Raw genomic sequence first — 27,658 nt, forward strand, 5'->3', positions numbered from 1 at the left:
GCAGGCGCCAGGCCCTCAAGAGCTGTCCACCACCTGATGGGGCAGGGTGACGGATGAGCCGTTGACGAAGGAGCCCTGCTTCTCCCGGCCCTTGAGGAAGAAAGTGAGCAGCTCCCCTTTGCCCTTGACATAGATGGCCCCACGGCGTACAAAGCGGAAGCCGTACTCCTTCAGGATGAGGTGCGTCTCCTCTACCACCTGCAGGGACAAATGGACACCGTGGGAGGCTGGGGAGACCCTGCCCAGCACACAGCACAGGTAGCGTGGACCCCCATGTGCTGCTTGGGCAACAGGTTTACCCACCCACCAGGCTGTCTGTTGTCTTGAGGTGCCCTGCTTTTAGCCCCCTTGCCCCGTTCCCAGCTTGGAGGAGCTGTCAACCATTCCCAGCCCTGCTGAATACTGCTGGCAGTGCTTTCCCTTCCCGTGCAAAGCACAGTGCACTTCAAGGGCTGTGAATACTTCTGAATAATTCTCAGTTTGTCCCCTTGGTTGCCCAGGTCGTGCTGTCCCACCTGTATGTTCCCCATCACACCAGTGGACTCCATCCTGCTGGCCACGTTCACTGTGTTGCCCCAGATGTCATAGTGTGGCTTGCGGGCACCAATGACTCCTGCTAGCACAGCTCCCTTGTTCATGCCTGCGCAAGAGCAGGGTGGGTGTCACCTCTGTGCTTGGTGACATCCAGATAGCACACCCAGGGTCTGCTCTGGGGGACAGGGCATGAGGTCACCCCAGGCCTCATGAGGTCTCATAGGGAAGGAGGGGAGAGCCCCATGTCCCCAGACTTGCCTATGCGCAGCATGAAGTTGTTGAAGGACTGGTAGTTGATGTTCATCAGTGTCACCTTCATGGCCAAGGCAAAGTCGGCGAGGTCAGCTAAATGCTGCCAGCGCTCCTTATCCGAGAGGGTCTCCTTCTGCAAGAGCAGTGGGTCAGGAATGCCCCCCTTGCCCACCATCCCCTGCCCAGGGACCCCTTACCTTGGTGCTGTAGCCATTGGTGTTGGCATCAGGAGTCACTCCAGACGCGGCCATGTAGGTGCTGCCGATGGTTTTGATCTTGGTGATACACCGGAATTGGGGTTCGTCCAGGAGCTGAGCCATGGGGATAGATCTTCAGGCACCTGAGGCTATTGGCCACAGCCCTGTGTTGCCCCCATGACCAGCTCCAGCCCAACTCACTGCGTCGAAGTCAGAGATGATCTCGTTGAGGAACCGCAGGCACTCGATGCCCCCGTTGTTGATGCTCTCCTCTGTGTAGAAGTCAGCAAAGTTGGGCAGAGAAGCAAACATGACGCCGATCTCATCGTAGGACTGGCTGTACAGCTCCTGGGGAGGGAAGGACAGTGGCTGTCAGCTGGAGATGTGGCTATCAGATGGAGATGTGCCTGCACCTCCAGCAAGCCCAAAACCTCCAACCCCAACCCTCCTCCATCTGAAAAAAATAAGGGTGCTCAGCAGTCCTCCTTTGCAAGGCCAAGAAATCTCCTCTGTCCAACCAAAGATGTTTGACTAGAGTCTTTGGCAACCTCTCCAGATACAGAGGCCATGAACAAAAAAAAAATGGGTTGAATCACTAAATGTAACCAGGATTCTTGGGAATGCTGCTTGTGGGACAGAAGGTCTGTGTTCCTGGGTGCCCCCTCACCTCGTCCCGCTTCTTGGAGCCCAAGAAGTGCCGGGCCACGTGCTCGGGCAGCATGTTGGTGACAAGGGCCTCGTTCCAGCGCCGCATCTCATAGACCCGCTCCTTCTGGTCGTGGACATCGATCTTCCAGAGGAAGAGTGTCCTGGCCAGCTTTTCTACCTGCAGGCAGGGGGAGATGGGTGCAGCAGGGCCTCACCAGCACTAGGAGCATGCCAGCTGGTGTGGGGCTGACCCAGGCTTGGATGGAGGCTATGGGGCAAGGTGAAACTGTAATGGGAGACATAAGACCTCATGTGAAGGGCAAATGGGACCTTCATGGGGAAAGCATGGGCTCTGGAGCCACCATGATGCTGCCTGTTCTAAATCTTATGGGGGAGATGGAGGTGCCAATGTGGTCCTAGGCTTCCATGGAGAAGAGCTGGAGGTGGTTCCACAGTTGGGGACCAACCGTGCTTCCTTGGAGCATGCAGAAATCAGGCTCGGGGCTGTAATAACATCACAGAGAGGAAGGAAGAAAGGGGCCTCCTAAGGGGGCTGAGTCACTCACGTGGCGAGAGAAGTAGTAAAAGCTGAGCATCACAATGAAGATCATGGCTGTCATGGAGTACTTGGAGGGGACCAGCGAGGACCTGCTGGAGGATGTGGCAAGGTGTAGGTGGGTGGTGAGCTTGGCCATGCCCCCTCACCATGCTCCTACCACCCCTTACATGCTCTGCTGGCTGCGGCGCCGGTCGTACTGATCGAAGATGTGCTCCCAGGCGTAGATGTTGACAGTGCCGGCTGCCCCAGTGATCAGCACCATGAGAGTCAGCTTGACCATGTGGCTGACCTGCACCAGCATGATGGTGGCCACCAGGGCCAGCACGGCGATGTAGCTGTAGTACTTGGGCTGCTCCCAACAGCCGCCTGGCCGTGGTGGCACCACCGTCCCGTTGCCTGTCCCGCTGTAGTCCTGCTGACAGCTGAGCTGGGGGCATGAGGGCAGGATGAGGACGGGGGGCAGGGAATGATGATGTCCCCCCAAGAGCTGGAATACTTTGTGGGAGAGTGGAGGACACCCCAGCTGCCAGGTGCTAAAATCCTCTCCAGCTTCAGTGCAGCCCTCATTGATTTAACGATTGGCTGTGCGCATGGGACTGTGCACAATTATGGGCTGCTGGGACACAGAAGGTCAGAGAGGGTTCCTGTGCTGGCCCCATGTCTCACCATGTCCACAATATCAGCCATGGTGACAATGATGATGGCAGCCATGGCCCAGGTGTTGCGTGCCCAGCGAGTCCTGTCAATCCAGGTGGAGAAGGCCACGAGCTTTTTGGGGAAGACCTGCCGGGAGAAGACAAGGGACTTCACCCAGGTGGGACACATCATCAGAGTGGCCATAGAGAGAACAAATATTGGATAATGGGGTAGCACAAAATATAGATGGGGAAGGTGTTGGGGGAAAGAGCAGCTCCCAAACCTCACCTATCCTCAGTATCCCCACCCCCTGAAGCTGCCCATCCCGCTCTCACCCGGGGAAAAATGGCAGCCAGTGAGCAGAGGGTAAGGATGAGCAGCAGGATCTCCCCCACCACGAAGGTCACGTAGTTGGCCACCAACCTGTCGCAAAAAAGACCCAGGATGGGACAGACCTGAAGCCCTGCAGGGCTGAAGGTGAGCTGGGGCAATCCATCCCCAATGCCTCCCCAACATACCAAGGGTCGATGAAGACCTCCACCAAGGCAGTGAAGAAAAGGACAACACAAGAGCAGCTGAAAGCAGCACCGCTCTGCTTCTCCTTCTCCACTGAGTAGCGCGTCTCCATCTCAGGGTCAATGAAGCGCATGGAGAGCCGGAAGGTGCTCTTCCCCTTCAGCCTGCCAGCAACATTGGCCATCAGCACCCAACAGGGCTGGGCTGGGTCGCGCCACCGGCTGGGTGACTCACGCCTGGACAGACTCGCGCTCCAGCAGGGCCTCGTTGAGCAGCTTGTTGAGCTCCTGCTCGTTCTGCGACGCGTCGATTACCCGCTCAGCCAGGTCCCGGAGCCGCAGCCGACGCCGTGGGTTGGGGAAGGATGGGTTCACAGCCTGCGCCACGAAGCAAAGCATCAGTGGGAAAGCTGAGGCCATCATGGTAGTCTCCAAAATACAAGCTGAAGGGGGTGCTTCCCACGCACCGTACCTCTCCATCCTCATCCCCATTCTCCAGGGTGCCTCTCACCCTGGCGTTGGACTCATCAGGTTCCTCAGGGCTGGTGCGCGCCAAGCTGGCACTGCCGTTGCGCTCCTTGGTGTTGATGAGCAGCGGGGAGCCTCCATGGGATGAGGTCAGTGACAGCTTCTGCAAGGCCGAGGCGGTGGCTCACATTGTGCCAATGATGTCTGCTGCGGTGGCACCGGTGCCCACGCCGCTACTCACCACCCCATTGATGCCGTTGCGTAGAGGCTGCTTGGGCACCACGATGAGGTAGGTGACAATGCCCTTCTCCTTCAGGTACTCACAGCGAGAGCCACCCTCGCCTGGCTCCACCTCGAACTCGCCCTTCAAGCAATCCATGGTGCTCTGTGAGATGTGCACACGCCTGCGGGACACGAGGTGCCGTGAACCGGGGCCACCCTTATGGCTATGGGATGGTGACACCACGTCTCATCCCCACTGAGAGATGCTCACCCAGGGATGCCACCTGCCTCCATCTTGTTGGCCACGGTGACGTCGGTGGACCACACGTCGTACTGCCAACGCTTCTGGCCCAGCACGCCGCCCAGCACCGTCCCGCTGTGCACTCCCACACGCATGTCCACTGCTGTCTTAGTCTTTTCCCGCACGTAACTGGGAGGGTGACATGGGAGTCACTCACTACCCTTTCTTCTTCCAACCCCAGGGCAATAACGCTTTCCTTAATTGAGTGCACTTGGCACAGGAAATGAGACAGAAAAGGGTAGGGTGGTGTGCTGCCTTGGAGACGCCCAATGGGGTGACCCTGGTGGGGCACTGGGGAGCCCCTGCCTATATCAGTACCCATCACTGGGTCCTCTCTGCTTTTTGCCAAATCCCAAGGACACCTTTGGGACAGTGACCAGCACACAATAGACACGATGAGTACATGCTGGAAATGATGACAAGAACACAATGAGAACAAGGACAAGGACACTATAATTGGCATTGGCACGGGTTGCTGTGGGTGCCCCAGGCCCCATGGCAGTGCCCAAGGCCAGGCTGGATGGGGCTTTGGGCAGGCTGGTCTATGGGAGGTATCCCAGCCTACAGCATGGGACTGGAACTGGTTGGGCTTCAAGGTCCCTGCCAACTCAAGATCTCTTCCAGCCCAAGTCATTCTATGATTCTAAGTTATGCTGGAAGCAGTGATGAGGACGTATTGGGAACAATGACAAGGACAACCTGGGGACAATCTGAGAAGCTCTTACGAAATGGCTTCCACCATGGCAAGCCCCATCATGATGGAGCAGACAGCATGGTCCTCCCGGTAGTCGGGCAGCCCACAGATGCAGTAATAGCAGTCACCCAGGATCTTGATGCGCAGTTGGTGGTATTTCTGGGGAAAGGGGCATGGTATCAACCCCCTCCCCACGACTGGGCTCCCCCCATCCCTCTCCCAGGCAGGGTTTGCTCCATCCTTCCCCATGCCAAGCTCTTCCATGCTCACAAGGGACACAAATAATCCGATTTTCCATTCCCTCCCTGCCTCCCTGAAGATTTGGCCAACTGCAGCCCAGATGGTGGGGGCCCCCACCCGTTCCCCGTCCTATTTTTGCCAGTAAAAAAAAATGGGGCATCTCCTGCCCATCCCCTTGCTGATGAGCGGGGACACTCACGGCTGCCAGCTTGTCGAAGCGGGCGAAGAGCTCGTTGAGGAGCTTCACCAGCTCCTGGGCACTGCAGGATGAGGAGAGCTGCGTGAAGCCCACGATGTCTGCAAAGAGGATGCTGTGGGGAGCAAGGCGTTACAAATATGCTCCTCGCAGGGAGAATTTGCAGCGAGAATTTCTTTTCCCATAACGCAGACGTGACTGCGACGATCGGTTCAGCTATGTCCCCAAAGGCTATTTTGGGACGTGGCTGGAAACGATGCTCTGCAAATCATGTCTGGATCAAAAAGTGGCCCCAAGCCATAGTCTGGCTGGCAGCTGTCCCCTGTTACCCTTTGCTGTAGCCATCACCACCCCCTCCCCTCCCCAGTCTCCTTCTAGAGCTTCTCTGGCCCTAAATACAAGAAATTGAGAGATTTCCCCCATAGACCATGGCATGGGTAGAAGCCAGCCCTACCTGACATTCTCGTGGCGGTACATGTACATGGTGTTGAACTGCTGCATCTCCTTCTGGCTCGGGTCCTTCTTCATATCCTTCAGCATCTCATCTGCCACGTGCTTGGGCAGGATGGAGAGCATCAGCCGCTCCTGGGGGACAGGGCAAGAAACTGAGTGTAAGCGCACTGTGCGTGTGCTATTCTGAGCAGCCCCTCTCCTCTGGGACAAAAGGTGACAAAGTTCAGGCCAAAAACCCATGCCAGCACTGGAGGGTCTGCTGCAATGTCTACTAGTGACAGGAGAAGTGGTGATGGCCTCAAGTTGTGCCAGGGGAGGTTCAGGTTGGAGGTGTTCCAGAACTGTGGGGATGTGGCACTGAGGGACGTGGGCAGTGGGCATGGTGGGGTGGGCTGGGGTTGGACTTGGGGATCGTGGAGGTGTTTTCCAACCTGAATGACTCTGATTCTCTGATTTTATGTCCCTGCAAACTGCCCTGGGGATGGGACAAATACACCATGGAGGAACTCTTGATTTAAAGGCATGGTGTGTCCACATGCCACCCCATAGGGCAGCAGCACTGGCCCCAAGGAGGAGTAAACCCATGGGGGACATCGTACTCCCTGCTTTTGCCACAGCTCTGCAGCTGGAAAGGGGATGCATCTCGCAGCTGGCTGCACGTGAGGATCTGTGCTATGTGTAATTAACACTGTTAATGAAGTGGGTTTTCCCCTGGGTTTCTGTGCACAACGGGGCCGCTGCTGGAGGAAAAGCTTCATGTCCCTGCCTGTGGCTTTCAGAGCTGCCACCATACAGACAGCACAGAGTGAGACCCTGCTACAAGGAAAGGAGACAGGGATTTCCCGAGATGTCCACTGGGGCTTGATGCTGAATGACCCTGAATTCACCCAGTCGTTTTGCCAGCTTCAAAGCTACAGACAGCCAATGCATGGGGCAGTGCTGGTGGGAAAAAGGCCACAAAGTGCTCCCTGTGATGTGGGTGTTGTGCTGGTTCTTCCTCCCACCCTAAGAAGCACACAGTGCTGACAGTGGGCTGGACCCGACACACATCTCTGTTGCCATTGGGAGCAAATTGCTGGCAGCGGATCAACAAGATAAGAGATGGGAGATGGGGAGAGAGGCCCCAGATAAGGTGCTAAAATTAGCTGGGCTCATAACTGGATGCCGCCTGGAGAAAATGAAGCTTTCCAACTGCCTTCTGTCAACACCATGCAGGTTCTCCACCTGCTGTTATCACTCCTGTCCCCTCAGCAGGATCAGCACTGGGAGAAGTGAGGTGGCCAAGATCCCAATGGGGACATTGCTGGCTGGGGGTGGGGAAATGCTGCAGGGCCATGCCTGGTGATGGGGACATGGAGACTTCTTGTGCGGCCATGTCTGGGGACAGAGAAATGTTACGTGGCCATACCAGATGATGGGGATGTAACATATGGCCCTGCCCAAAGATAGTAGGGACATCCTGCATGGCCATGCTTGAGGACAATGACCTGCCATATGACCATGTCTATAGACAGAGACATTCCAAATGTCTGTGACTGGGCAGGGACCTGCTGTATAGCTGTAATCATTCTTGAGGACGAGGACCTGCCACGTGTCCATGTCCAGTGATGGAGACCTGCTGCCCGGCCATGCCTGCGGACCTGCAACATGGCTCTGCCCAAGGACAGTGACATGCCACATGAACATGCCCAAACAAAGGGACGTGCCATGTGTCCATGCCTGATGAATGGGACCTACAGCATGGCCATGCCACATGGCTGTGTAACGGGGTAAGGAACTGCCACATGGCCATGCCCAAAACTGGGGACCTGCCACCTGCTTACACATGAGGACAGGGACCTGCCACGGGGATGGGGACAGCTTGGAGGTGATCGTGTCAGAAGCTGTGAGGTCCTGGAAGAGGACAATTACATGGTGAGTCCTCACTGAATCACAATTCCCACCTCTGGTCCTCTTATCCTTGTTTCCAGCCACCTGTGCCCCATCTTGCTGTCCCCATACTGTCCCCAGCCACGGCTCCTACCTGCTGCTGGCTCTGCTCCTCCAGGTTGAGCTTGACCTCGAGGGACTGCCGTGCTTCCAGGAAGGCCTTGCGGTGCTTGCGGTCAGCCATGTAGTAGGACATGGTGCCCACCGTGATGGCACAAAGGTAGATGGCAATGTTGGACAGGATCTGTGGAGATGATTTGGGGTGAGAAAGCATTCTGATGATGGAAGACATGAAATCAACTCTAGGTGCAAGCCTCTGTGCCACAGCCATGGATAGCTGCTGGGGGGACTCACTTCACTGCCATGAAGTGGTGGCTCTGCAGGAGAGGTTGACAGGAGACCTCAGGGCCCCTGAGGACTGACTGCCTCATTAAACCTTGCAGAGGTGTTTTGGAAAATGGCAGTGGGTCCACAGGGATAGGAGCTGCCCTGGGGACAGTTACGCAGGAGCTGAAGTATACAAGCTAATGAAAACACGGCCAAACCCTAAAAATGTCCATGCTCCCATCCCTTCCAGCAGCCAAAACCATGGCTATGAGGTGGCAGTATGAAAGGTGGATGTGCCCGGGTGCTGCTGGCCATGAAAACCCATTCTGTTTGCTGTGAGCATGGTGCTGGACCTGGCCCATATGTCAGACTCCGTCAATGGGACAATGGAAACAAGAGCAAGAGCCCTTCGTGGAAAGTATGCCTGATGAGTGAAAGTTGAAAGAATTCAGTTTGTTTAGTCTAGAAAGGCTAAATGTGGCAGGAAGGACACGATGGCAGGTTGCAGCTCTGCTGAAGGCAGCTCTGAGGATATGGAGAAGCCCTCCCATCCCAGAGCACAGGCTGAGTGACAGCCTGTCTCCACTAGGGACTTGCCACCATGCTCAGTGTCCACCTCCTGACCCCTACTCCCCAGCCCTGCATCCCAAAGCCCAGCTCTCATGGCTTGTGCCCTTCCCCCATCCCTGCAGCTCGGGATTCCCGGGAAGCCCCACTATGGCAGTTGGCAAGTGAGAACCATCTGGAGGTGGGCACAGAGAAGAAACCCTCAAACCAGCCGCCTCTCTCTATTTTTAAGTAGTTGTCATGACAATGCACCACTCCGCCGTGCTCAGCACTGTTTGGCACACATAGGGTCACTGGGAACCTCGCCTGGATGGAGACATGCCTACCCCAAAACCCCACGTTGCGTGGCCATATATACTGCAGCCAAGCACATCCTTGTGCTGTGCCAGGGATGTTCAACTCCCAAACCATCCAACAGTGGCTCCAAGGTGGGCCGCAGACCGTGCCATTTTTCTCCGGCCCCACCAGTGTCTTGCAGGCGTGGAGGTCATCCAAACTGGGGATGAGTCAATGGCCCAGCCCAGTGAGTGACAACGAAGCCATGGGCAGGGGATGGAGACCCCATGGTAGGATGAGAGGTAATGGCTTGAAGTTGTGCCAGGGGAGGTTCGGGTTGGATATTAGAAACAATTTAATCTCCAGAAGAGCAGTGATGCAGTGGCACAGATGCCCAGGGAGGTGGTGGGGTCACCATCCTTGGAGGTGTTCAAGAAGCACAGAGGTGTGGCACTGATTGATGTGGGCAGTGGGCACGGTGGGTGTGAGCTGGGGTTGGACTTGGGCACCTCAGAGGTCCCTCCCAACCTTTAATAACTCTATGATTCTTTGGACTGAATCCCATGCATCCTGTCTGGCTCAAGGCATGGAGCACCACCAAACCCAGAGCCCCAGCCCCCCAGCCCCATTCAGCCCGTGGGCTCATCCTGGACAGCTGAAGCAGGGCAGAAACTGCTGGCATTTCTCATCAAGCCTCCTGGGCTGCGCCGGTCCGAGCAGCACCCGCTGCTTCATCCTATTAATAGCAGTGCCCTCGGGGAGCCGTACAAACGTCCATAATAATAAAGCATATGATGTTTATTTCTGGACATAATGTTCCTCTTTTGCAGCAAGCAGAGGCTGAGGCATGCGGCGTTGCCAAGGTTTTGCTGGCCCTGGACTCGCCGTGCCACAGCAATGATGAATGCAGGCGCTGCTGGCCGGGGGGATGCCTGCAGAGCCCCCAAATCCGGGCACGTTGTCACCATCTCACTGCAGTGCCAGGAGCAAAGGCAGGAGATGGAGTCCCTGTTGCATGCAGCTTTTTTGGGTTTGCATTTTTTGGATCAGCAGCAAAACCTGGGAAAGCCACTGCTTGCACGGGTTTCCGTAGCATCTTTTCACGGAGCGCACGTGTGGAGTGGGCAGTGTGGGCACTTCCAGCAGGATTTTCCACTGTCAACAGCCACTGCTGCACAAGTTTGCAGCTCTGCCTTTTATTTTCCCATCCCCTGAAGAAGGCCGTGCTACTAGCAGGCCTGGAAACGCTGTGTGTGCTGCATGCTGGAGCACCCAAGATGGATGGGCCATGGGGGACATGAGTGGGGCTTGGGTCGCCCTCCTGCTGCAAAACCCATTGCTCTGGGGCAGTGACAACGCTGTCTAGCTGCTCCAGGCAAGAATTTCCCAGGAAATATTGAGGTGATGGGCCAAGGACCACTCTACCCCTGCATCCCCATTGTTTGCTGCCATGCACGAAATGGTGGCCCATCCCTATGGCAGCATTTGAGCTCAGGGATGCTGTTTCTCTACGTTTTCTTTGGCAGAAAATCATCCCCAAAGCATCCCCAAGCACGGGGCTGAGCAGCCTCCACCAGAGCTTCAGCACTGGGGGGGGTTGATGGGTCCCAGCCCTGTGGGCTGATGGCTGTGAGGCTGGTGCCTGCTTGGGGCCACTCAGTTCTCCCAGCTCCATCCTCCTGGGAATCCTCTGGTGGCTGTTTGTGAGCCTGGAGGAAGGCCCCACACTGGGCTGCTGCCAGGCTTTGGTTAAAAATGGCCTCTTAAAGCCATTTTTGTAATTTAAGGGGAAATCAGCACAAGTGGAGCCCCTTAGCAGGGAGGATGGGGATGCCCTCAGCCCAGCGTGCCTCAATTTCCCCAGCAGCTAAAGCACAGCCCATCTGTCTACACACCCTGGGTGGCTCTTGGGGTCGAATCTGTAGCTTTGAGGCCGGGTCTGTGGCATGGGTGCCATGGGGATGTTTTAGGGGAGCACCCTGCAGCCAACAAACACCACCACCAGCTCAGAGTGCCTGGATCAAAGCAACTCTAGGCTCAAAGCACAGAGACGGACGTGAATGCGAGGTTAAGCCATGGGAACACAGTTGGCCTCTTCAACCTGACTGGGATGAGATAGGATGAGAAGTAATGGCCTCGAGTTGTGCCAGGGGAGGTTTGGGTTAGATATTAGGTATCGAAACAGGGAGGTGGTGGAGTCACTGCCCCTGGAGGCGTTGAAGAACTGTGGGGATGTGGCACTGAGGGACGCAGCCAGTGGGCACGATGGGGGGTTTGGGGTTGGGTTTGGAGACCTGAATGATCCTTTATGGATCCTGAATGATCCTTTATGACCGAGTGAGGTGGTAACGGGTTGATGGTTGGACTTGGTGATTGTAGAGGTCTTTTGCGAGCTTAATGATTTGATGATCACACGATTTGCCACCCCCGGGGCCCCGCATCCCCCTTCCTGTCCCCGTGTCCCCGTACCTGTCTCAGCAGCGTGCCCTCATCCAGGGCATCCTGCCTCTGTTGGGCGACGGTGACGCCGAGCACCAGCGTGTGGACGCCGCAGGACACGGCGGTGATGAGCACGATGGGCGCCAGGCGCAGCGGCAACGTGATGAAGAAGGAGAAGACGAAGAAGGCCTGCCAGCCCACCGTGTCGCTGGCCTCGGGCGAACGCGAGAAGTTGAGGCCCAAGTAGCAGAAGATCTGGGCCAAGATGAGGACCCAGAGGACGTAGGGCAGGAAGCGACGGGCGGCGCGCTCAGGTAGCAGCCTGTATTTGCAGAGGGCAAAAAGCAACACGTGGGCAGCCAAGCCGGTCCCCGCTGCCAAGGCCGGGGCCAACTTGTCGGCAGCGTAGACCGTGGCGCACATGAGGAGGACGTAGCAATCGAAGAGGGCTGCGAAGACCACCAGCACCAGGAGGGTCTCGTGGCGTTGCCGACGGAAGTAGGTCTGGTAGAGGTTCTCCAGGGACTCGGGAGCGAAGGTGAGGCGCATGAAGCGGGGCAGGCAGAGGCACGGCCCCGAGCTGCGCACCGTCACCTCGTGGGTCCGGCCCACGGCGTGCTCGGGGTCCGACGGCAGGCTCACCGAGTAGTCGGCGGAGTACTCGGCCGAGTACTCGGGCTCCGAGAAATCCCTGTTCCTCGGCATCGCGATGCTTTTCCCACCTCGATCCCGGAGAAACGATGCTCAGCGGGGCATCGCCCTCAGCATCCCCGTTCGGCGGAGCTCCGCGGTCGCTCTCCTTTCCGGGAGCCGCTCTCTCCGGGCTCTCCTCGCGCGGAAGAACGGCCGGAGGAGGCGATGGGGATTATAAATAGCGAAGGCCGGGAGCCGTGCCGAGCCGGCCTGCCCAGCCCCTGCGCACTGCCTGGCTGCGAGCGGAGCGACGCGGAGTGGAAAAATGTCGCGATGCCTCCTTCCCTCCTTCCCTGCCCCTCCTTCGAGGGCAGCCGGCTTCGGGGGCGACCCCGGCGCTGCCCCGGCCCCGCCGCTCCGCTCCCTCCCTCCCGTCCCCCGCCCCAGCCCCGCCGCCTCCCGGTTGCGGCAGCGCAGGTGCGGCCCCGCCGCTCCCGGCAGCATCCTCTGCTCTCCTCCCGCATCCCGGAGGGCTCCGGCCCCGCGGGGGGCTTCGCTCGGGGCTTCCCCGGGCCGGGGGAGGGAGCCCACCGCCGGTCGTGCCCGTACCGGTGCGGCCCCGGTGCGTCCCCGCCTTCCGTAACCCTCTCGCTGCCGGCTGCGGGGAGGCCGCGGTACCGCCGGGGTGGGGAGGTGGGGGGCGGGTTGGGAGGGGTTGTACCGCTCGCGGCCCTTCCTGGGTTGCGGGGAAGGTAGGGGAGCGCGGGGGACGCTGCATCGGGGCTTGGGTAGCTGGCAATGCTCCCGTGCCGGCGGGGTTGCTCATACTGCCCCCTCCAGCATCCCAGCCTGCTCCACTCAGTGCTGCTCCCTGCTTCGTCCTTCCCATCCCCTTCTATGCACCGGGGCTACGGTGTCCACGAGGATGTGCATCTCTTGAACCAAATGCCTTCAGCCTCACTTGGTGCCAGGAACCCCAAACCCAGAGTCCCAAAGATGCGTGGGCCATCCACCCATGGCCCTCTTTGGGGTGACAGCCGCTTTACAATACCCCCACTGAGGAGCACAGCAAACCAAGGCTTTCCCACACGTACGTCCCCTTCTTCTAGGCTGTCCCCATTGAAACCTCTTCAGAAAAGTTCCCTGTCCCTCGTGTTTCACTGCTGCTCCACTGCCTGCTCCTCTCTGGCATCCCTGATCTGGAAAACTGGCAATGCTTCAGAGCTGCTGGAGATGCCCTGGACCGCAGTCGAAGGAGCCCTGCCAGATACCCATGCATCCTCAGCTGAGCTCTGGGCCAGCAGCTGTAATGGGAGACCATCCTGGCTCCACTGCCAGGAGGAGTAATTGCTTCTGTGTAATAATTAATACCAAAATGAGAATGCTGAAGCCACAGCCCTCAGGAGGCTTCTGGAGTGCTTGGGGTTACCTCTGTCCTGCTGTGGCTAAAGGGATGTAACTGAGCAGCACAAAGCAGAGCTGACAGTGGCTGGGGGTGATCAGGCATCGGGCCAGACCAGAAATGCCAGTGTGTTCCCCAGCTCCTGCCTCCAGCAAGTGCTGGGAGGAAGGTGGGCAGCACTTGTGGGCCACACTGATGGAGGCTCTGTGCTCCCAGTGGTCTCTAGAAGCACTTCTCTGTCAAATTTCTGGATGCTGAAGGGAAAGTTGCTTTGTTTGGGGCACAGAGCCAGCCTGGATAGAACAGCCTTGCTGAAGGGAGTGGAGTTCAGGGTCCTGAAGGTGCAACATAGGAAGCAGATGAGCAGGGCTGTCAGCGCAGAGATGCTGCAGGATGGAGCCAACCCTCTGCCTCTGGGTGTTTAGGGGACACCTAAAGTGAGGCAGGGAGAGCTGCAGGCCCCACTGCATCCCACATCACATCCCTGCAGAAGCTACATCATTCTCCTTAGCCTGGCTCCCCTCCTGCAGAGTTGATTCACAGCCTCCATCACCCTCGAGGGCAGCTCTTCACCACCAGCCTCGGCCAGACCCAGCTGGGGAGGAGAGAAATGAGTCAAAGGGCAATTAAACATTAACAGCAAGCAGTCACAGCAGGAGGACAGCTCATAGGGCTTTCTTGTTCCAAAAAGGGGGGGGGGGAAGGGTTAATTTATAAAAATCACACAACTTCGAAGGTCACCGGCATCGCTAGACGTGACATGCGTGTGTGTAAATCGTCCCCAAACATCCAGTCAGCTCAGTAAACAGACAGGAGGAACCTCAGAGCAGCAGCAGGCAGTCACCTGAGAAGCAAACGGAGGCATCGTGCACGGCACAGCAGAGCAGGAGGGCACCTGAGTAGTGGGAACTGAGGCAACCTTTAAACTGCTCCGAGATCTCAGCCTGAAAGTGAAGCGCGCCATTCAGCAACGGGATTATTCACCCTCCTTGGTGGAAAAAAAATGCAGAGAAATAGGTCTGAAGCCAGAATCAAGTGGTTTCCTGTGCTAGGCAAGTGGGGAGGTTTCCAGTGAACTCTGCAGCCTTATAAAACGCGTGGAACAAGACTCAGAGCAACACACTGCAGCTCCAATCCCCGTCCTGCTGACCTCCCCCAGCCCAGCTCTTTATACACACGGCAGAGGATACATGGAGCTATTGAAACTCTGACCCTTTATGACATTTCCCCTTGTGATACCAACACTGGAGGAGCACAAAGTGCTTCTCAGCAGGACAGCCTGTTTTTCTTCCCAGTGACCTAGCACCAGAAACTAAAGCAAGTGCAAAATGATGCTGGCCTTAAAGACCCTTAATGCTTGCTGCCAAGAAGAGGGGGATCTACTGCTGTTTTATGATATAGTTTGAGGGGAAACACAGATTAGCTGCCTGTAGTGAAAAAAACATATATATTGCACTGACCATTGGAATAAACTTTTGAACTTAGGATACTTCTGGGGGTGAGATATGGGCACAAACACTCACTCACTCACTCAGTGGCTTCAATTTCACAGCTTAGCATCTTGTCCTTCTCTGCCAAGCTCACAGAGCAGCAAGGTAACAAAACTGACAAAATCACCTGACAAAATCACAGGATCCCAAGGGATCTCCCACTTGAGTCAGGCAGTCATCGTGGCTCTGACCTCTCTCAGGATCCCACTGGCCAGACCCAACCTTCTGCAAGCACCTCCTGGTATTACCAGCAGTGCTCCTCTCTGAATCAACAAGAATGTTCTAAGAAAGCAGCAGCTGTGACTAAGAGGAAGCACCCCAGACCCACCTGCTGATCAGTGAGGCAGACACAAACCTGTAACACAACCAGCAAAGCAGGGTGACACGCTGCTGCTGTCAGAAAACTGGGCTGAGGAAGAACATGCCCTTCTACTGCTAAACTAATCAGAGGGAGACACAGGGCCAAGTGGGTAGGCAGACTGGCACATGTGAATGGGGTGCTGGATTTTTGGGGGTGCTGTCTTACATAGCCAGCCCTAACACATTCCCTTTGGGGATGTAACTCATGCGGGGACTCAGCTCCTCTCAAGCAGGCCTGCAGAGCCAGCTGCCACTCTCACTGACACCAACATGCAGCTCTGAGGTGTGGTGAAGATGGGGGACCCTGAGGTCAGCGCCTGGCATCTATCTGCAAATAGCCAAGGGCCACCTGCACCTGAGGACAGTCCCTCACCAGGAACAAGGGCATTTCCCCACAGTTTGTCAGAGCAGTGCAGATGGCTAGCAGATGGCTGGGAAGGAGGGACCATGTGGCTTGAGGGACTGCAGCTCTCGGGGCTGCTGTCCTGTGTATCCCTAACCCACGACCCCAGCACTTTCAGGTGCAGCAGCTTTCAGGCCAAATGCTGGGCTCGAGGCTTGAATGTGTCTCATTCCACCTTCAGCCTTTACATAACCCTTCGTTCATTTCCATCCCACACAGCCTTGCAACCAAACCGAACCTACCCTCCCTGCAACCACAGGCTAGAGCTGCACATCCAACCTCCTCCAAGGCTGGTAGTTTGTGGGGAGTGTAAAACAGCTGGGAAAGTGGGCAATTCACTGCTTTCAGCACTTCTGCCAACTTGAGGCCATAGATGCAGGGAAGGCTCGGGGGTCCCTCTCCCCTCCTCAGCACTCTGCCCCCTCTACAACTCATTGCAATCACACTACGGTTCTGCTCCTATGCTTGGTGGTAGGAGTGTCTTTGTCCAAGCCAGCGGATGAATCTGAGGAGGAAGGAGGTGCCCCATGGCAGTGCAGCTGCCTGGGAATTAGCTGGGAGGAAGGGAAGGTTTCCAGTTCTCAGCAGCTCTGTTCCCTACTTGATGTTTTTGAGAAGAGCAGTTCGGGCGTTCACCACGGCTTTGAAGGCATCTTCACTCCCAGGAGCCACGCATTTATCAGGGTGGAGCAGCACAGCCAGCTTTCTGTAGGCTTTATTCACTTCGTCTCTAGGAGATAACAGAAGACAACAGTGAGGGGACCTGAGTAGCAGATAACCATCGCCTTGTCCTGCTGGCAGAGCACAGCAGAGTGAGGAGCTGCCCCTGCACTAAACACAGCTGTGTGGACACTTCTGAACCTTTCTCTTGCTGGCACCAAGTACCTCCAGGCTTTGGAAGTGAAGCTATGGACAAAGAGCTGAAGAAAAAATGCCCACTGTACTTCTAAGCATGGCACAAGCAAAGGATGGGGAGAAACACTCTCCTGAGGCAGGTGCACATTCACCACAGGCACAGCTCAGAGGGTTGTGATCAGCAGCACAGTTTGGTTGGAGGCCTGCAGCTAGCAGTGCCTCAGGGGTTGGTACTGAGTCTGGTCTTGTTCAACATCTTCATCAGTGACCTGGACAAAGGGATGGACTGCACCCTCGACAAGTTTGCTGATGGGAAGCTGGGAAGAGTGGCTGACACACCAGAAAGCTGTGCATTTCAGGAGACCTGGACAGGCTGGAGAGTTGGGCAGGGAGGAACCTGATGAGATTCAGCAAATGTAGAGTCCTACACCTGGAAAGTTATCTGGGAAGTCAGATGTGGCCTCTACTCTGTTGTAGTGAGGCCACACCTGGAGTACTGTATCCAATTCTGGGATCCTCCAGTCAAGGTGCTGGTGAGAGACTGCTGGAGGGCTACAGAGATGATTATAGAGGCCTGGAGCATCTCCCTTATGAGGAAAGGCTGAGAGAGCTGGAACTGTTCAGCCTGGAGAAAGGGTCTTATCAAAGCTTATAAATATCTAAAGGGTGAGTGTCAAGTGGATGGGGCCAGGCTCTTTTCAGTGGTGCTCAGCAATGAGGCAATGGGCACAAGCTGGAACACATGAAATTCCACATGAACACGAGAAAAAACTTTACTTTGAAGGTGACAGAGCACTGGCACAGGCTGCCCAGAGAGGTTGTGGAGTCTCCTTCCCTGGAAATACTCAAAATCCACCTGGATGTTTTCCTGTGTATCCTGCTCTAGAGAACCAGCTTTAGCAAAGGGGTTGGGCTCGATGATCTCCAGAGGTCCGTTCCAAACTCCATGATCCTGTTTTTCTGTGGTTGTGCAGGCACAAATGCACCCACCACACCACACACGTGCCTGAGCCATGTGCCCTGGTGTGCTGAGTCTCTGGCACCACAAGCACAGAAAGCTGGGAGACAGCGTGGGGGCACATGCACCCTGACTCAGCTCCACATCAAACTGCCTACACACTCAGGGCGAAGGCATCACACATCACGTCAGCCCTGTAAGTCCTGCTGTCTGGTGCAGGGCAGACACCTCATCTCCTGCTGCAGGCTGTGGAGAGAGGGGGACACCCAGTGAGGGAGGTGAGTCCATCTGTGCCAGTGATCACAGCACAACCTGCTCTGCAGAGCTGCTGATCTCTGCCCGTGGATGCAGAGGGCCTGGAGGAGAGATCGTGCTCAACACCTACATTTCAGAGAGCTGACTGGAGAGTGCTGAATGATGCATGCTATCCAAAAATTCACTCTCCATGCTCTCCACAAAGTGTACAAAGGGGCAGTTCCTAAGTTTCAGAGAGAGAGAGGTAAGACAAAGCTCTGGAGCTCTGTTTTAGCTGCCCGAGTCACACAGCAGAACTGGAAGATTCCATATCCAACCTCTTGCACAAATATTAACCAATTCCACCTAACTAGAGATCTAGGCAAGGGAAAAGCTTCTCTTTTGGAAGATACTGTGGAAGAACTGTAATCACTTTTTGATAATGTGGGCAGCAGCCTTACAGCAGCCTAAAAGCTTCCCTTGATCCAGAGAGAGGGCAAGAAAGGTAAAGCTGAAGCCACTCTAAACATGACTGGCAAGTGAGTGACTACAAACAGCTCAGCCTGGAGACAGAACACAGAGCTGGGTAGCTGGAAGAGATGAAGTTGTCATGTTCAGCATTCCCCCCCTAAATTCAGCCTGGCTTGTCTGGTAGAAGAGGAAATTTGGTGCACAGTTTCTTTTGCATTGCCCTGATTTTGTGGCTACAAACTTGAACCTGGCTGCTATGTGAGACGAAGTGAGCAGCAGGCACCTCACTAAGAGCCCACAGAGGCAAACAGAAACACGATGGACTGTTTGGCAAACGCCAAAGTCTGCCTCACCTGGTGGCTCCAGGCTTGACTCCCAGCATGTCCCAGCTGTCCTTGCTGTTGCGGATCCTACGAATGGCGTCTGCCTGCTCTTTAGTGAAGCCAACCCCCATGCTGGAGGGGGGACGCTTCCCCCCGTTGTCACACAGGTCAATTATGGCTGAGTAGAACGTCTACGGACACAGGAAGGAGTCAGCAGAAGGGAATGGTTCCTGCAGGCAGTAGCAGTGACACTGGAACGCTTCTGCCACCCTCGCTGACTGATCCTCAAGGGCGAGGGATGCACCTGAGTAACTGCTGGATGCCCACAGCTCCCCACTGCACAGCTCTCACTCTGCATTTCAAGCTCCGTGCTACACCTGAATCAGCACCAGGAGCATTTCTGGATCACGTTCCCAGTGCAGCCAGAAGGATCATCAGCTCTGAGCCACGCAATGCTAAGGTCAGCTTAGGACTGAGAGGACCAGTACTGACCCTGACCTAAACAGCTACAGCTTTCTAGGGGTGTCACTTCACTGGGAAAAATCCTTTTGAGCAGTGGGCCAAAGAGCTTTGTGGGATCCACAAGTTCAGAGAATGTTTTGCAATCTGCCATCCTGGCCAAATACAGTGTCTGTACCCTCACAGCCTTCTTTCTACATTACCTGGAACATCTCATTGATTCCCTCTCCTGTTTGTGCTGATGTCTCAAAGTAAAGAAAGCCCCGGCTCTCTGCCCACAGCCGCCCCTCACTTTCATCCACACTGCGGTGCTTTGTGCAGTCAATCTAAAATGAGAGCAAAGGGAAAGTCAGAGCCCAGTCGAGGTCTGCAGTGACAGCTGGAGGAGCACAGAACCGAGAATGATGGAGAAGCTGACTGTTCATCTTGAAGGGATAAAGGTAGCATGGACAGAAAGCACAGACAACAAGTGTGAAAAAGCCTTGGAGTGTTGATTTAATTCAGAGATTATGTAACCTCTGCTTGATCCCTTTCTGACCGACGTGTGGCCACCATATTCCCCAAACCCTGTTGAAATGAGGCCTCCAGTACGCCTCAAATACAAGCTCTTTGAAAGTCTTCCCTATAACCTAACAGTATTTCGTTTTTGGAGGGAGCTCAATAGCTTGGCTTATGCTGGGAACACAATGAGCACTGAGTACCTTGCAACACAAGGCATGGCTCCCTGCCATGGCCTACCTTGTTTGCACAGACAACGAAGACAATGTTGTCCATGTTCCCGTGGGGGCCCAGCTCCTGCTTCATCTCAGCCAGCCACGCATCCAGAGCTTCAAAAGACTCCTTTTGTCCAACATCATAGACCAGGATGACTCCCTGCGTGTCCTTGTAAAACTCATTCCTCACCTGCAGGAACAAAAAGCAAAAGCTTTTTTGTACCAGCAAAAGCTAGGCATGCAATACCTTTACTGCAATAATCCCAGGCCCATCACAGGAGTGATCAGCTCCCAAAAGACCAATCCCTGCACAACAGAGAAAAGAGGAACAAAGTGTCATATTGACTGCTGGGGAGACAACAAGGTCTGGGAATTGACCAAGAGACCCATTTGTATGAGGCAGAGTGACGATCCGGGACCAGCCACATCATTCAGACACAAGATGGACTGCATGTCTAAGCCCCCCAGAGATGCTGAAGAAAGCTGACAAGTGCTAAATGCTACAGAGATGCAGCCCTGTGGTGTGGTGCCTAGAGCTGGGTCTGCCTTACCTCGTAGAAGAATGGGTGCCCTGCCATGTCAAAGATGTTCACTTTGATCTCTCTGTCTCTGACTTGTACTCTGAAAGGAGAGATAAGAAACGGTTCAGAAGCTCTACGTCAATCCCTGTGCAAACTGTGTCCCCATAGGAATACTCTCTTCTCTGCCAGCCCTCTGTGGAGAGGGAGCTGAGTGTGAGCACCAGATAGATCAATAAGAAGTTCTGATTCTGGGGTTTAATGGACAGAAAATTACACCTAGGGCTAGTCAGACAAGGAGGAAAGCACTAGTTCTGGATGCAACATGGCAATGGGGTTCTGTGTTACCAGGGCTACTTGAAATGCAGATTATTTGACTGCTGTGAAAACTAACATGGCTCTGCTCTGTGCTCCACAGCAAGCCTGTCCACAGCAAGCCTGACTCAAGGCAGAGCAGTCACTCAGAAGCAGTGGGACAGAAAACAGCACCACTGATGTCTTACTCTTGTCTGCAGCTGCAGACTCCACACTTTGCCCAACACCATCTGTGACCACGCAGCCCACCTCGCTCTCCCAGCTCACCATGAAGGTACTTACTTGGTGACACCATAGTCGATACCAATAGTTGCAAGGTATTTGGGAACAAATCTCTTCTCACAATAGCGCTTTATAATGCAGCTCTGGGAGAAAGAAAAAGGGAATTTCACTGGGAATACACCACACTGCGGGACTAGGATTCACATTAATACTGAATTCACTGACAGGCTGCTCTGTGTGTCCCTGTGTCCTTAAATCAACAAAATGGTGGCATCATTATTCACCAAGAGAGGCTTTCTTTATGTAAAAGGAAGAAGAAAACAAGATCCCACTCCTGAGCATTTGTTATTTCTTAGCTGTTTGGAAGAGAAAGCTCAGAGCCCAAGGCCTGACCTTCAGGCCACATTCCACAAAACAACTGGAAACTGTTCTGAGTGACTGAGGTGATAGTGATAGGAGAAGAGGGAATGTTTTTAAACTAAAAGAGGGGAGATTTTGACTGGATGTCAGGTGGAATTTTTTTACTCTGAAGGTGGTGAGGTACTGGAACAGGCTGCCCAGAGAAGCCATGGATGTTCCATCCTTGGTAGTGCCCAAAGCAAGGCTGGATGGGGCTCTGGGCAGCCTGGGCTGGTGGCTGGCACTCAGCCCACAGCAGGGGTTGGAACTGCATGGGCTTCAAGGTCCCTTCTAACCCAAGCCACTGATTCTATGAAGCGCAGGAGCGAAAACAGTAGTCAAAGTGACCTCTTATCCTAGCAAAAGGCTATGGAGTCAGGCAAGGCCACATTCATTACCACTCAGACTCCACATTGTAAAGCCTATGTGTCTGGAGAATGGACTATCACAAAATTGATTTATTACCCTCTGTAATCAGGACTGGATAAGCTGCGTCTTTGGGGGCCTGGGGGCCTCAGTTCCCCAAAAGTCAACAAAGAACATCTCACGCTGTATGCCCAGGCTGCTAAAAAGTGCATTCAGGGTCACAGAATGTCCCCCCAGCCCTGGTTCTGTCCCTGACTGGGGGATAAGCCTCATCCTTTACTCAAGGCCAGGCTGGATGTGGCTCTGGGCAGCCTGATCTGGTAGCTGGCAACCCTGCACACAGCAGGGGGTTGAAACTAGATGAGCACTGTGGTCCTTTTCAACCCAGGCCATTCTGTGATTCTATGATTCCATCCTGGAGAACGGCCAGGCCACTTACTGCAACAAGAGGGCAGTGAGCTCCTGATGGAAGCTGGGATCACCTCAGGGCACCCGAGTGCCTTACAGAGAGGTGCTGACAGCATGGAACAAAGGCTCCTCTCACTGGAACTCCAACACAGGACCCTCCATGAAGGAAGCAGAGGGATCCCAGGACAGCTAGTTTCTGTTGGCTGTAGGACGGGCCCATCCAGAGGGCAGAGCACAGCTTCTGCCTGAAAGGCCGTGAGAAGCCGTATAAGAGCCGCCGAGCCCGGAGCTCAGAGCAGAGCCAAAACGCCGCCATGACACCCGCCAGGAGCCGCCAGCCAATAGAAACCTAGCTCAGGCTATAGTCCCGCCCTGCGGAGAGCCGAACAGAGAGGCTCCTTGTTGATTGGCTACCGCAGTCCGCCAAGACCACCAATCCACCGCCTCTTTGGTAGGTAGCCCGCTTCCGATTGGACAGCTAGCCTGCCGCTCAGTGCCCAACCGCCAATGACCGCCCTCTCACCTTCCCCACCTCCGCGTTGCCCATGGAGATGACTTTGATCCGTAGCGACTTTCGCGCCTCTTTCCGTTTCGGCGCGTTTGCCTCCATGGCGGATGCCCGGCGCGGTTGAGGCAACGAAAGGAGGGGAGAAGAAAGGGAGGGGAGAAGAAATGGAAGGAGCCCGGCGGGCACGGCCCCTGGCCACCGACGCCGCGCCCCGGCCGCGTTCGCCCGATACTTCCGGTTTCCTCCTCACGAGGAGATCTCGCGAGATGTCGAAACGTTGCTGGCAGGGAGAGTTGCGGCCCGTAGGGGGCGGCCGTGAGGTGCGGGGCGGGCGGGGCAGAAATGGCGGGAAGTGTGTGCTGAGGAGAGTGGGTGAGGTGTGGGGCTCACAAAGCAAGGCCCTTAGGCCTGAGGGATGGATGGGGCTGGTTGCTGTGAATGGAATTGCAACGTGTTACCATAGGGGACACAGCCCAGATATCTGAACTGAGGGGTTCATCCTTGTGCTAGCCTGGAGCAGTGCCATTCCTAGGGGGCCTCCTAAATAACGTCTTTGATTGCTCGTTCTAGGCCTAGAAGCGTCCTCTTGTGGTGGAGAATTTTGGAGTTGTGTGTGGAAGACAAGGTGGTGGGGAGGAGGAGCACTTGGCTGCTCTGTTGTCACTCCCTCACCAAGTTTGGACGACAGCTGTGAGACAGGGACGTGTGGACACTGGTGTGTGTGCACCTCCCTTGGGAGGTTGTGCATTAGAAGCTGCTGGGGTTTCTGGGGACTCCCTTCCTGGAGGTGGGGGTCACAGCCGCTTGGGAGGGCTGCCTAAGAGACCCTCTTGCAAGGAATGCATGATCTGAGCATCTCTCAGTGCTCTGGAGACTTCATTGTGAAGGTACAGATGGACACATAGCCCTGCCCCTCACCTCAGTGCCACCCCCAGGAAATGGAGGGGATCCCCAAGGGCTCCTTTGGCTGAGATGCCCCATGGTGGTATGATTGCCCCTCCCACATCCTGCTGGGAGTGTGGCTGGTGTGAGGTCCTGTATGGAACAAGGGGACGCAAAGCATTTTCCTGGAAAGGAAAGGTAGAGAGAGTGATTTTATCTTACAAACCTTGGACTGGGGGACTGCACACACTCTCGCCTGCCTCCTCACAAACATGGGGTTCTGGGTATCACTGGTGTGTGCCATGGACTAAGGATATTGGATGTTGAGTCTTCACTACCTCTCACTGCTTCCTCCTGACTGGCTCCAAAAAACTGCTTTTTGACAGATCTGTTATGGGCAGTTTGGGATCTTCTGCCTCATTATCTGGTCTCATAAATCTTTGCCAAAAGAGTCCTGCTGTCATCCATCTCTGGGTGTTTTATGCCTCCAGCTCCAGTTCTTCATCTTTGTTGTCACCTTATCTTTAGGTTTGTTCTTTGTTATCTTCAGTCTGTTCTTCATCTCCCTGCTGTCTGGCTGTATGATTAAACCAGGCACACTGTGCTCTGTGGCACTGTAAGCTGGTGCTTTTAATCCTTTCTCCATTGGTCCTGCACATCCAGGTACAACCTATCATTTCTAGTCATATGAATGCTAATATTACTTACAAACCTTCTGGTCTGGGGAATTCAGCCCTTCCTTGAGACAGAGACAGAAATCAGGAGATCTCTGGGCACAAACAGGTTGCCCAAGGAGGCTGTGGATGCCCCATCCCTGCAGGCATTCAAGGCCAGGCTGGATGTGGCTCTGGGCAGCCTGGGCTGCTGGTTGGCAACTCTGCACACAGCAGGGGGTTGGAACTGGATGAGCATCATGGTCCTTTTCAACCCAGGCCATTCTCTGATTCTATGATTATATCTGCTGGTGTCCTTAAGTTAGGAATTTTCTTTGGGCTCTTCAGCTAGGCTGAGGGCATCCTTTAGTCTGTTTGGAACATAGGAGAAAGAAAGGTGACTTTTTCTTCTTGTTTTGCTACGAGATATAAAGACTTCTGCAGGGTTTTCTCAGGAATGTGGAGGACAGAACGCCTTCATGATGGGAGAGGAAGATAGTTTAGCATCACACATGTGTCTTCCTTGGGTTTAGAACAGCTCTGATGTCTTATTCAAGATACAGTAACAGGCATCAGATTGAGAGCTTTAGGGATAAGCAATTTATCTCTAAATAATGGTGCAGTAATAAATACAGATCAGTAATGCAATTACCCAGGTCATAATGATGGTAAATCCAGTAATTCACTAATACTGGGCTAGATTTAGTATCTGGGCATGCAAAGACTTACTGGCCTGGGTATCAAGCAGGCAGGAAGCAGGGCATGGCTTCTCCAGACAAGTGGGTTGGATTACCCTAAGTAAGAATATATAATTTGGTGAGTAAAATAATAAAGGAATGGCTCAAAATAAGGATAGCAGCTGGGAGATGAAGTTAGATGTTGAATATTTCTGCAGTGGTGGGGTCCCACCAATAAAGGGAGTTCCCACCAGCTATGTGTGACTATTTTAGAGCTTGCTTGTGTTGTCATCGTGAACAGATACTTATGTTTGTCTTCCCTGCTCCCTCACCTGTTTCAATAGTCAGTGCAAAGCTGCATGTTTCCAAAGCTATTCAATTAGAGATTGGGGTTGGGGTGATACGGTGGGAGGGGTCTGGTTAGTTGACAGGACTTGGGCAAGCAATAATAGGGGGCTTTGGTGGGTTAGATGCCAGGCATGATGCTGCATAAGCCCAGCGATGCAGTGGGGTGGATTTGTTCGTAGTGGTGTTTTGTGTAGTCAGTATGCAGGCAGCAGCTGGGTCTGCATTTCTCAGAAGCACGGAATTGCATTTGCTTTGTGAGTAAAGTGACAGCCAACACTGTGGGTTCAGCCTGGCTACGCTGCTTACTGCACGTTTTAAGGACCAAAAGTAGTTGCTGTGTATGATTTTCATAGAAGTATGATTTTGCATAGAAGTCTGCGTTGAGATGAAGTCAAGGGTGAGTTGGAAAGGACAGCTGAGAGATTTCCTGACTTCAACCAGGGAAAACAGGGATGGAAAATGGGGTTGGTCCTCTGGGGCTGTCTGCAGCCTGGTAGGCTGAGGCTCCCCACAGACGATGGGGACGTTGCTGTGTTGGTTGGACCAACGCTGGGATGAGCTGCTCTGTGAGTCCTAGCTTGGTGTGTCTGTGTGAGCCTGCTTGCTGGCAGGGGCGTAGCCAACATTTCTGGCTGCTAGAAACTGGATATTTTTCTGCCTTCGTGGCTGAGTTGGTCACCATCAATCAGCTGCATTTAGTGGCTGAAGTGTCCGTGTAAAGTTGTGCTGATGACAGTCCTGGGGACCATCAAGCAAGCACAGGGACTCCCTGAAAGTGTGCAGGGAGCTGATTTGCTGCACTGCAGTGGCAGTCCCATTGGCTGGAGCTAGATCCAGATTGGCCCAAAGCATCAAGGAGAGGTGGCTCAGGCTCAGGTGACCTGCAACACCTTCTAGAGCTGCAGCATCCTGAACTGCCACGCTGGAAACACCAGTGCTCCCAGCAGAGACACCCACACGGTCCCTGTGCAGCTGGAGGGAGGGCATCAGCTGCCTTTTTGGCAGAGATCCTTCTCTGTCTGCTGCTGAGGGTGGCCTCACTCGCTCTGCCTGGCGCCGTGGCAGCATCCTTGTCCTTCCTGCACCACACGTGTGCACAAAACTGATCTTCGTGCCAGAAGTGCCGCGGAGATGTGCGAGGAATGGTGTGTTGGACATGAGAACTGCCAGGGCATGAGAGCAGCCCGTCCCTGGGTGTTGTGTGAGCTGTGCAGCAAGCGATGGCAGCAGAGCAGGCGTGGGGGAGCAAGATCTGGTGCAAACACCCCAAGGCTGCAGCAGCAGCTACGGACAGCCAGCATGTGTGCCTGGGGCCTGGCTCTGCTCTGGGCTCATGGCTGGTGAAAGGATGCACGGCTCGGTGCCGGAGATCCCGCTGCGGCTGCTGCAGCAGCTCTGTGTCCATGGAAACAGCTGCAGGAGGAAGGAGGGAGTAGACGGACCAGGGACGGACGTGCCTGACAAAGGAAGTGCCCGGGGCGAGCAGCTCCCTGCTGTCCTCCCGGCATGACCGCGGTTGCTTCAACTGCCTTCGGCTCACTGCCTTCCCCCTGTGCCTGCCAGCCTCCTCCCCTCTGGGCTACCCCCACGCAGGTCCCTGGGGCTTGGGGCAGCTCAGTCTCACGTGTCCACCCTGCACACCGTGCTGAGCTGTGCACGGCATTTCTGAGCCCAAGGTGGGGACAAAGCCACCTGTCCTAAGAGCATCCTGGACCTCAAACAATTTGGCATCCCCTCTTGCCTGACAGCTGGTGGAAAGGAAAAAGACTGACCAGCTCCTGGGAGCAGGGGCAGTGGTTGTGCCACGTGGAGAGACGTGTTTGGATCCCTCTGGGCAAGGCTGGAGTGCACTGAGGTCCCAGTCGTGGCACGACCCAGCGTGGCAATGACAGGTAGGGGCTGACGGTGGTGGTGCTTTGGTGGGGAGGGTTTAACTCTTCTCTGTCCTTGTTTTGCGCCATAAATGAGGAGGAGGAATGTGCTGGAGGCAGCCTGGATTCCACCTGGGCTTTGGGTAAGCTTGCTCATATCTTTACTATGAGTGCAGAAGTTGTGCAGGGCTTTTCCAGTAGTGACAAATTTGGGGGTTCACACCAGCCAGCCCTGTATGCATAGGGCAGAGCTGAGGGGACCCTGGGGCTTGTGATGGTGATGGGACTTGGGTCAGGCAGCCGAGTGGGGACTGCTATCAGGTCCCTGAAATGGGGAGCACAGCCCCTTCTCAGCCAGGAAGGCCTCAAAGGAGAGATGTGCAGCATTTCGATTCTCCCTTGTCCCCTGGGCTGACCTGGACTCAGCTTTGGCCAGGATTTGAGGCACGGGGGCTGGCTGGTGCACATTGCTCCCACTGTGGGCATGGACTCTTGGAAGGAATGAGCAGCTTGGGGGCAGGACAGGCTCAGAGGTGGGACTCTCAGCAATGGCAGCTGCTGCTGAAGGAGAACAATCTCACAAGAGCTTCAGAAAATAGGATAGGGTGAGTAATGTGTTGTGCTTGTTCCCTGTAGCGCTGTTTCGACCCCCACGTTCCTTTGCAGCAAGCTGGTCACCTCGCAACAAATCGTGATCGAGTGAAAGGTTTCTGGGATGGAGAGCTTCACCACATCTG

The 27,658-nt window shown here is 54.9% G+C and overlaps 3 protein-coding genes across 8 annotated transcripts in view; 1 reads left to right on the plus strand and 2 right to left on the minus strand.

Moving 5' to 3' along the window:
* Positions 1–10: 10 nt before the first annotated feature.
* ADCY3 (adenylate cyclase 3) lies at positions 11–12,515 on the minus strand. 5 transcript variants are annotated; one of them, XM_048937312.1, is made up of 20 exons: positions 11,484–12,514; positions 7,939–8,088; positions 5,917–6,047; positions 5,466–5,577; positions 5,058–5,185; positions 4,303–4,461; positions 4,051–4,213; positions 3,814–3,972; positions 3,577–3,719; positions 3,345–3,506; positions 3,162–3,249; positions 2,857–2,973; positions 2,358–2,617; positions 2,198–2,279; positions 1,651–1,809; positions 1,185–1,331; positions 984–1,097; positions 793–919; positions 516–640; positions 11–198 (listed from the first exon to the last, which is right to left on the minus strand). In XM_048937312.1, the coding sequence occupies exons 1-20, from the start codon at positions 12,156–12,158 to the stop codon at positions 16–18; spliced, it is 3,384 nt and encodes a 1,127-aa protein (XP_048793269.1). In that variant the 5' UTR covers positions 12,159–12,514; the 3' UTR covers positions 11–15. The 5 variants fall into 5 exon arrangements, with proteins under 5 accessions (XP_048793269.1, XP_048793268.1, XP_048793267.1 ...); XM_048937311.1 differs by having other exon boundaries at positions 2,198–2,282; XM_048937310.1 differs by having other exon boundaries at positions 83–640; positions 2,198–2,282; positions 11,484–11,775; positions 11,875–12,515.
* A 1,632-nt stretch (positions 12,516–14,147) lies between these two features.
* DNAJC27 (DnaJ heat shock protein family (Hsp40) member C27) lies at positions 14,148–22,729 on the minus strand. The gene is made up of 7 exons (XM_048937487.1): positions 22,506–22,729; positions 20,870–20,952; positions 20,306–20,375; positions 19,780–19,944; positions 19,245–19,367; positions 18,613–18,773; positions 14,148–16,471 (listed from the first exon to the last, which is right to left on the minus strand). The coding sequence occupies exons 1-7, from the start codon at positions 22,590–22,592 to the stop codon at positions 16,339–16,341; spliced, it is 822 nt and encodes a 273-aa protein (XP_048793444.1). The 5' UTR covers positions 22,593–22,729; the 3' UTR covers positions 14,148–16,338.
* A 62-nt stretch (positions 22,730–22,791) lies between these two features.
* The window catches only part of EFR3B (EFR3 homolog B), a 44,410-nt gene continuing 39,543 nt past the window's right edge, over positions 22,792–27,658 (plus strand). The window contains exon 1 of one of the 2 annotated variants that reach the window (XM_048937346.1): positions 22,792–22,810. Coding sequence is in view for 1 of the 2 variants with exons in the window: in XM_048937345.1 (XP_048793302.1) it covers positions 26,936–26,942 (7 nt within the window). In the remaining variant the exon portion in view is untranslated. Of the gene's footprint in view, positions 22,811–26,510; positions 26,943–27,658 lie in introns of those variants that run through there. The other variant, XM_048937345.1, reaches the window with a different exon arrangement.

This window comes from Lagopus muta, chromosome 2 (assembly GCF_023343835.1).
Source record: "Lagopus muta isolate bLagMut1 chromosome 2, bLagMut1 primary, whole genome shotgun sequence".
NCBI lineage: Eukaryota > Metazoa > Chordata > Aves > Galliformes > Phasianidae > Lagopus > Lagopus muta.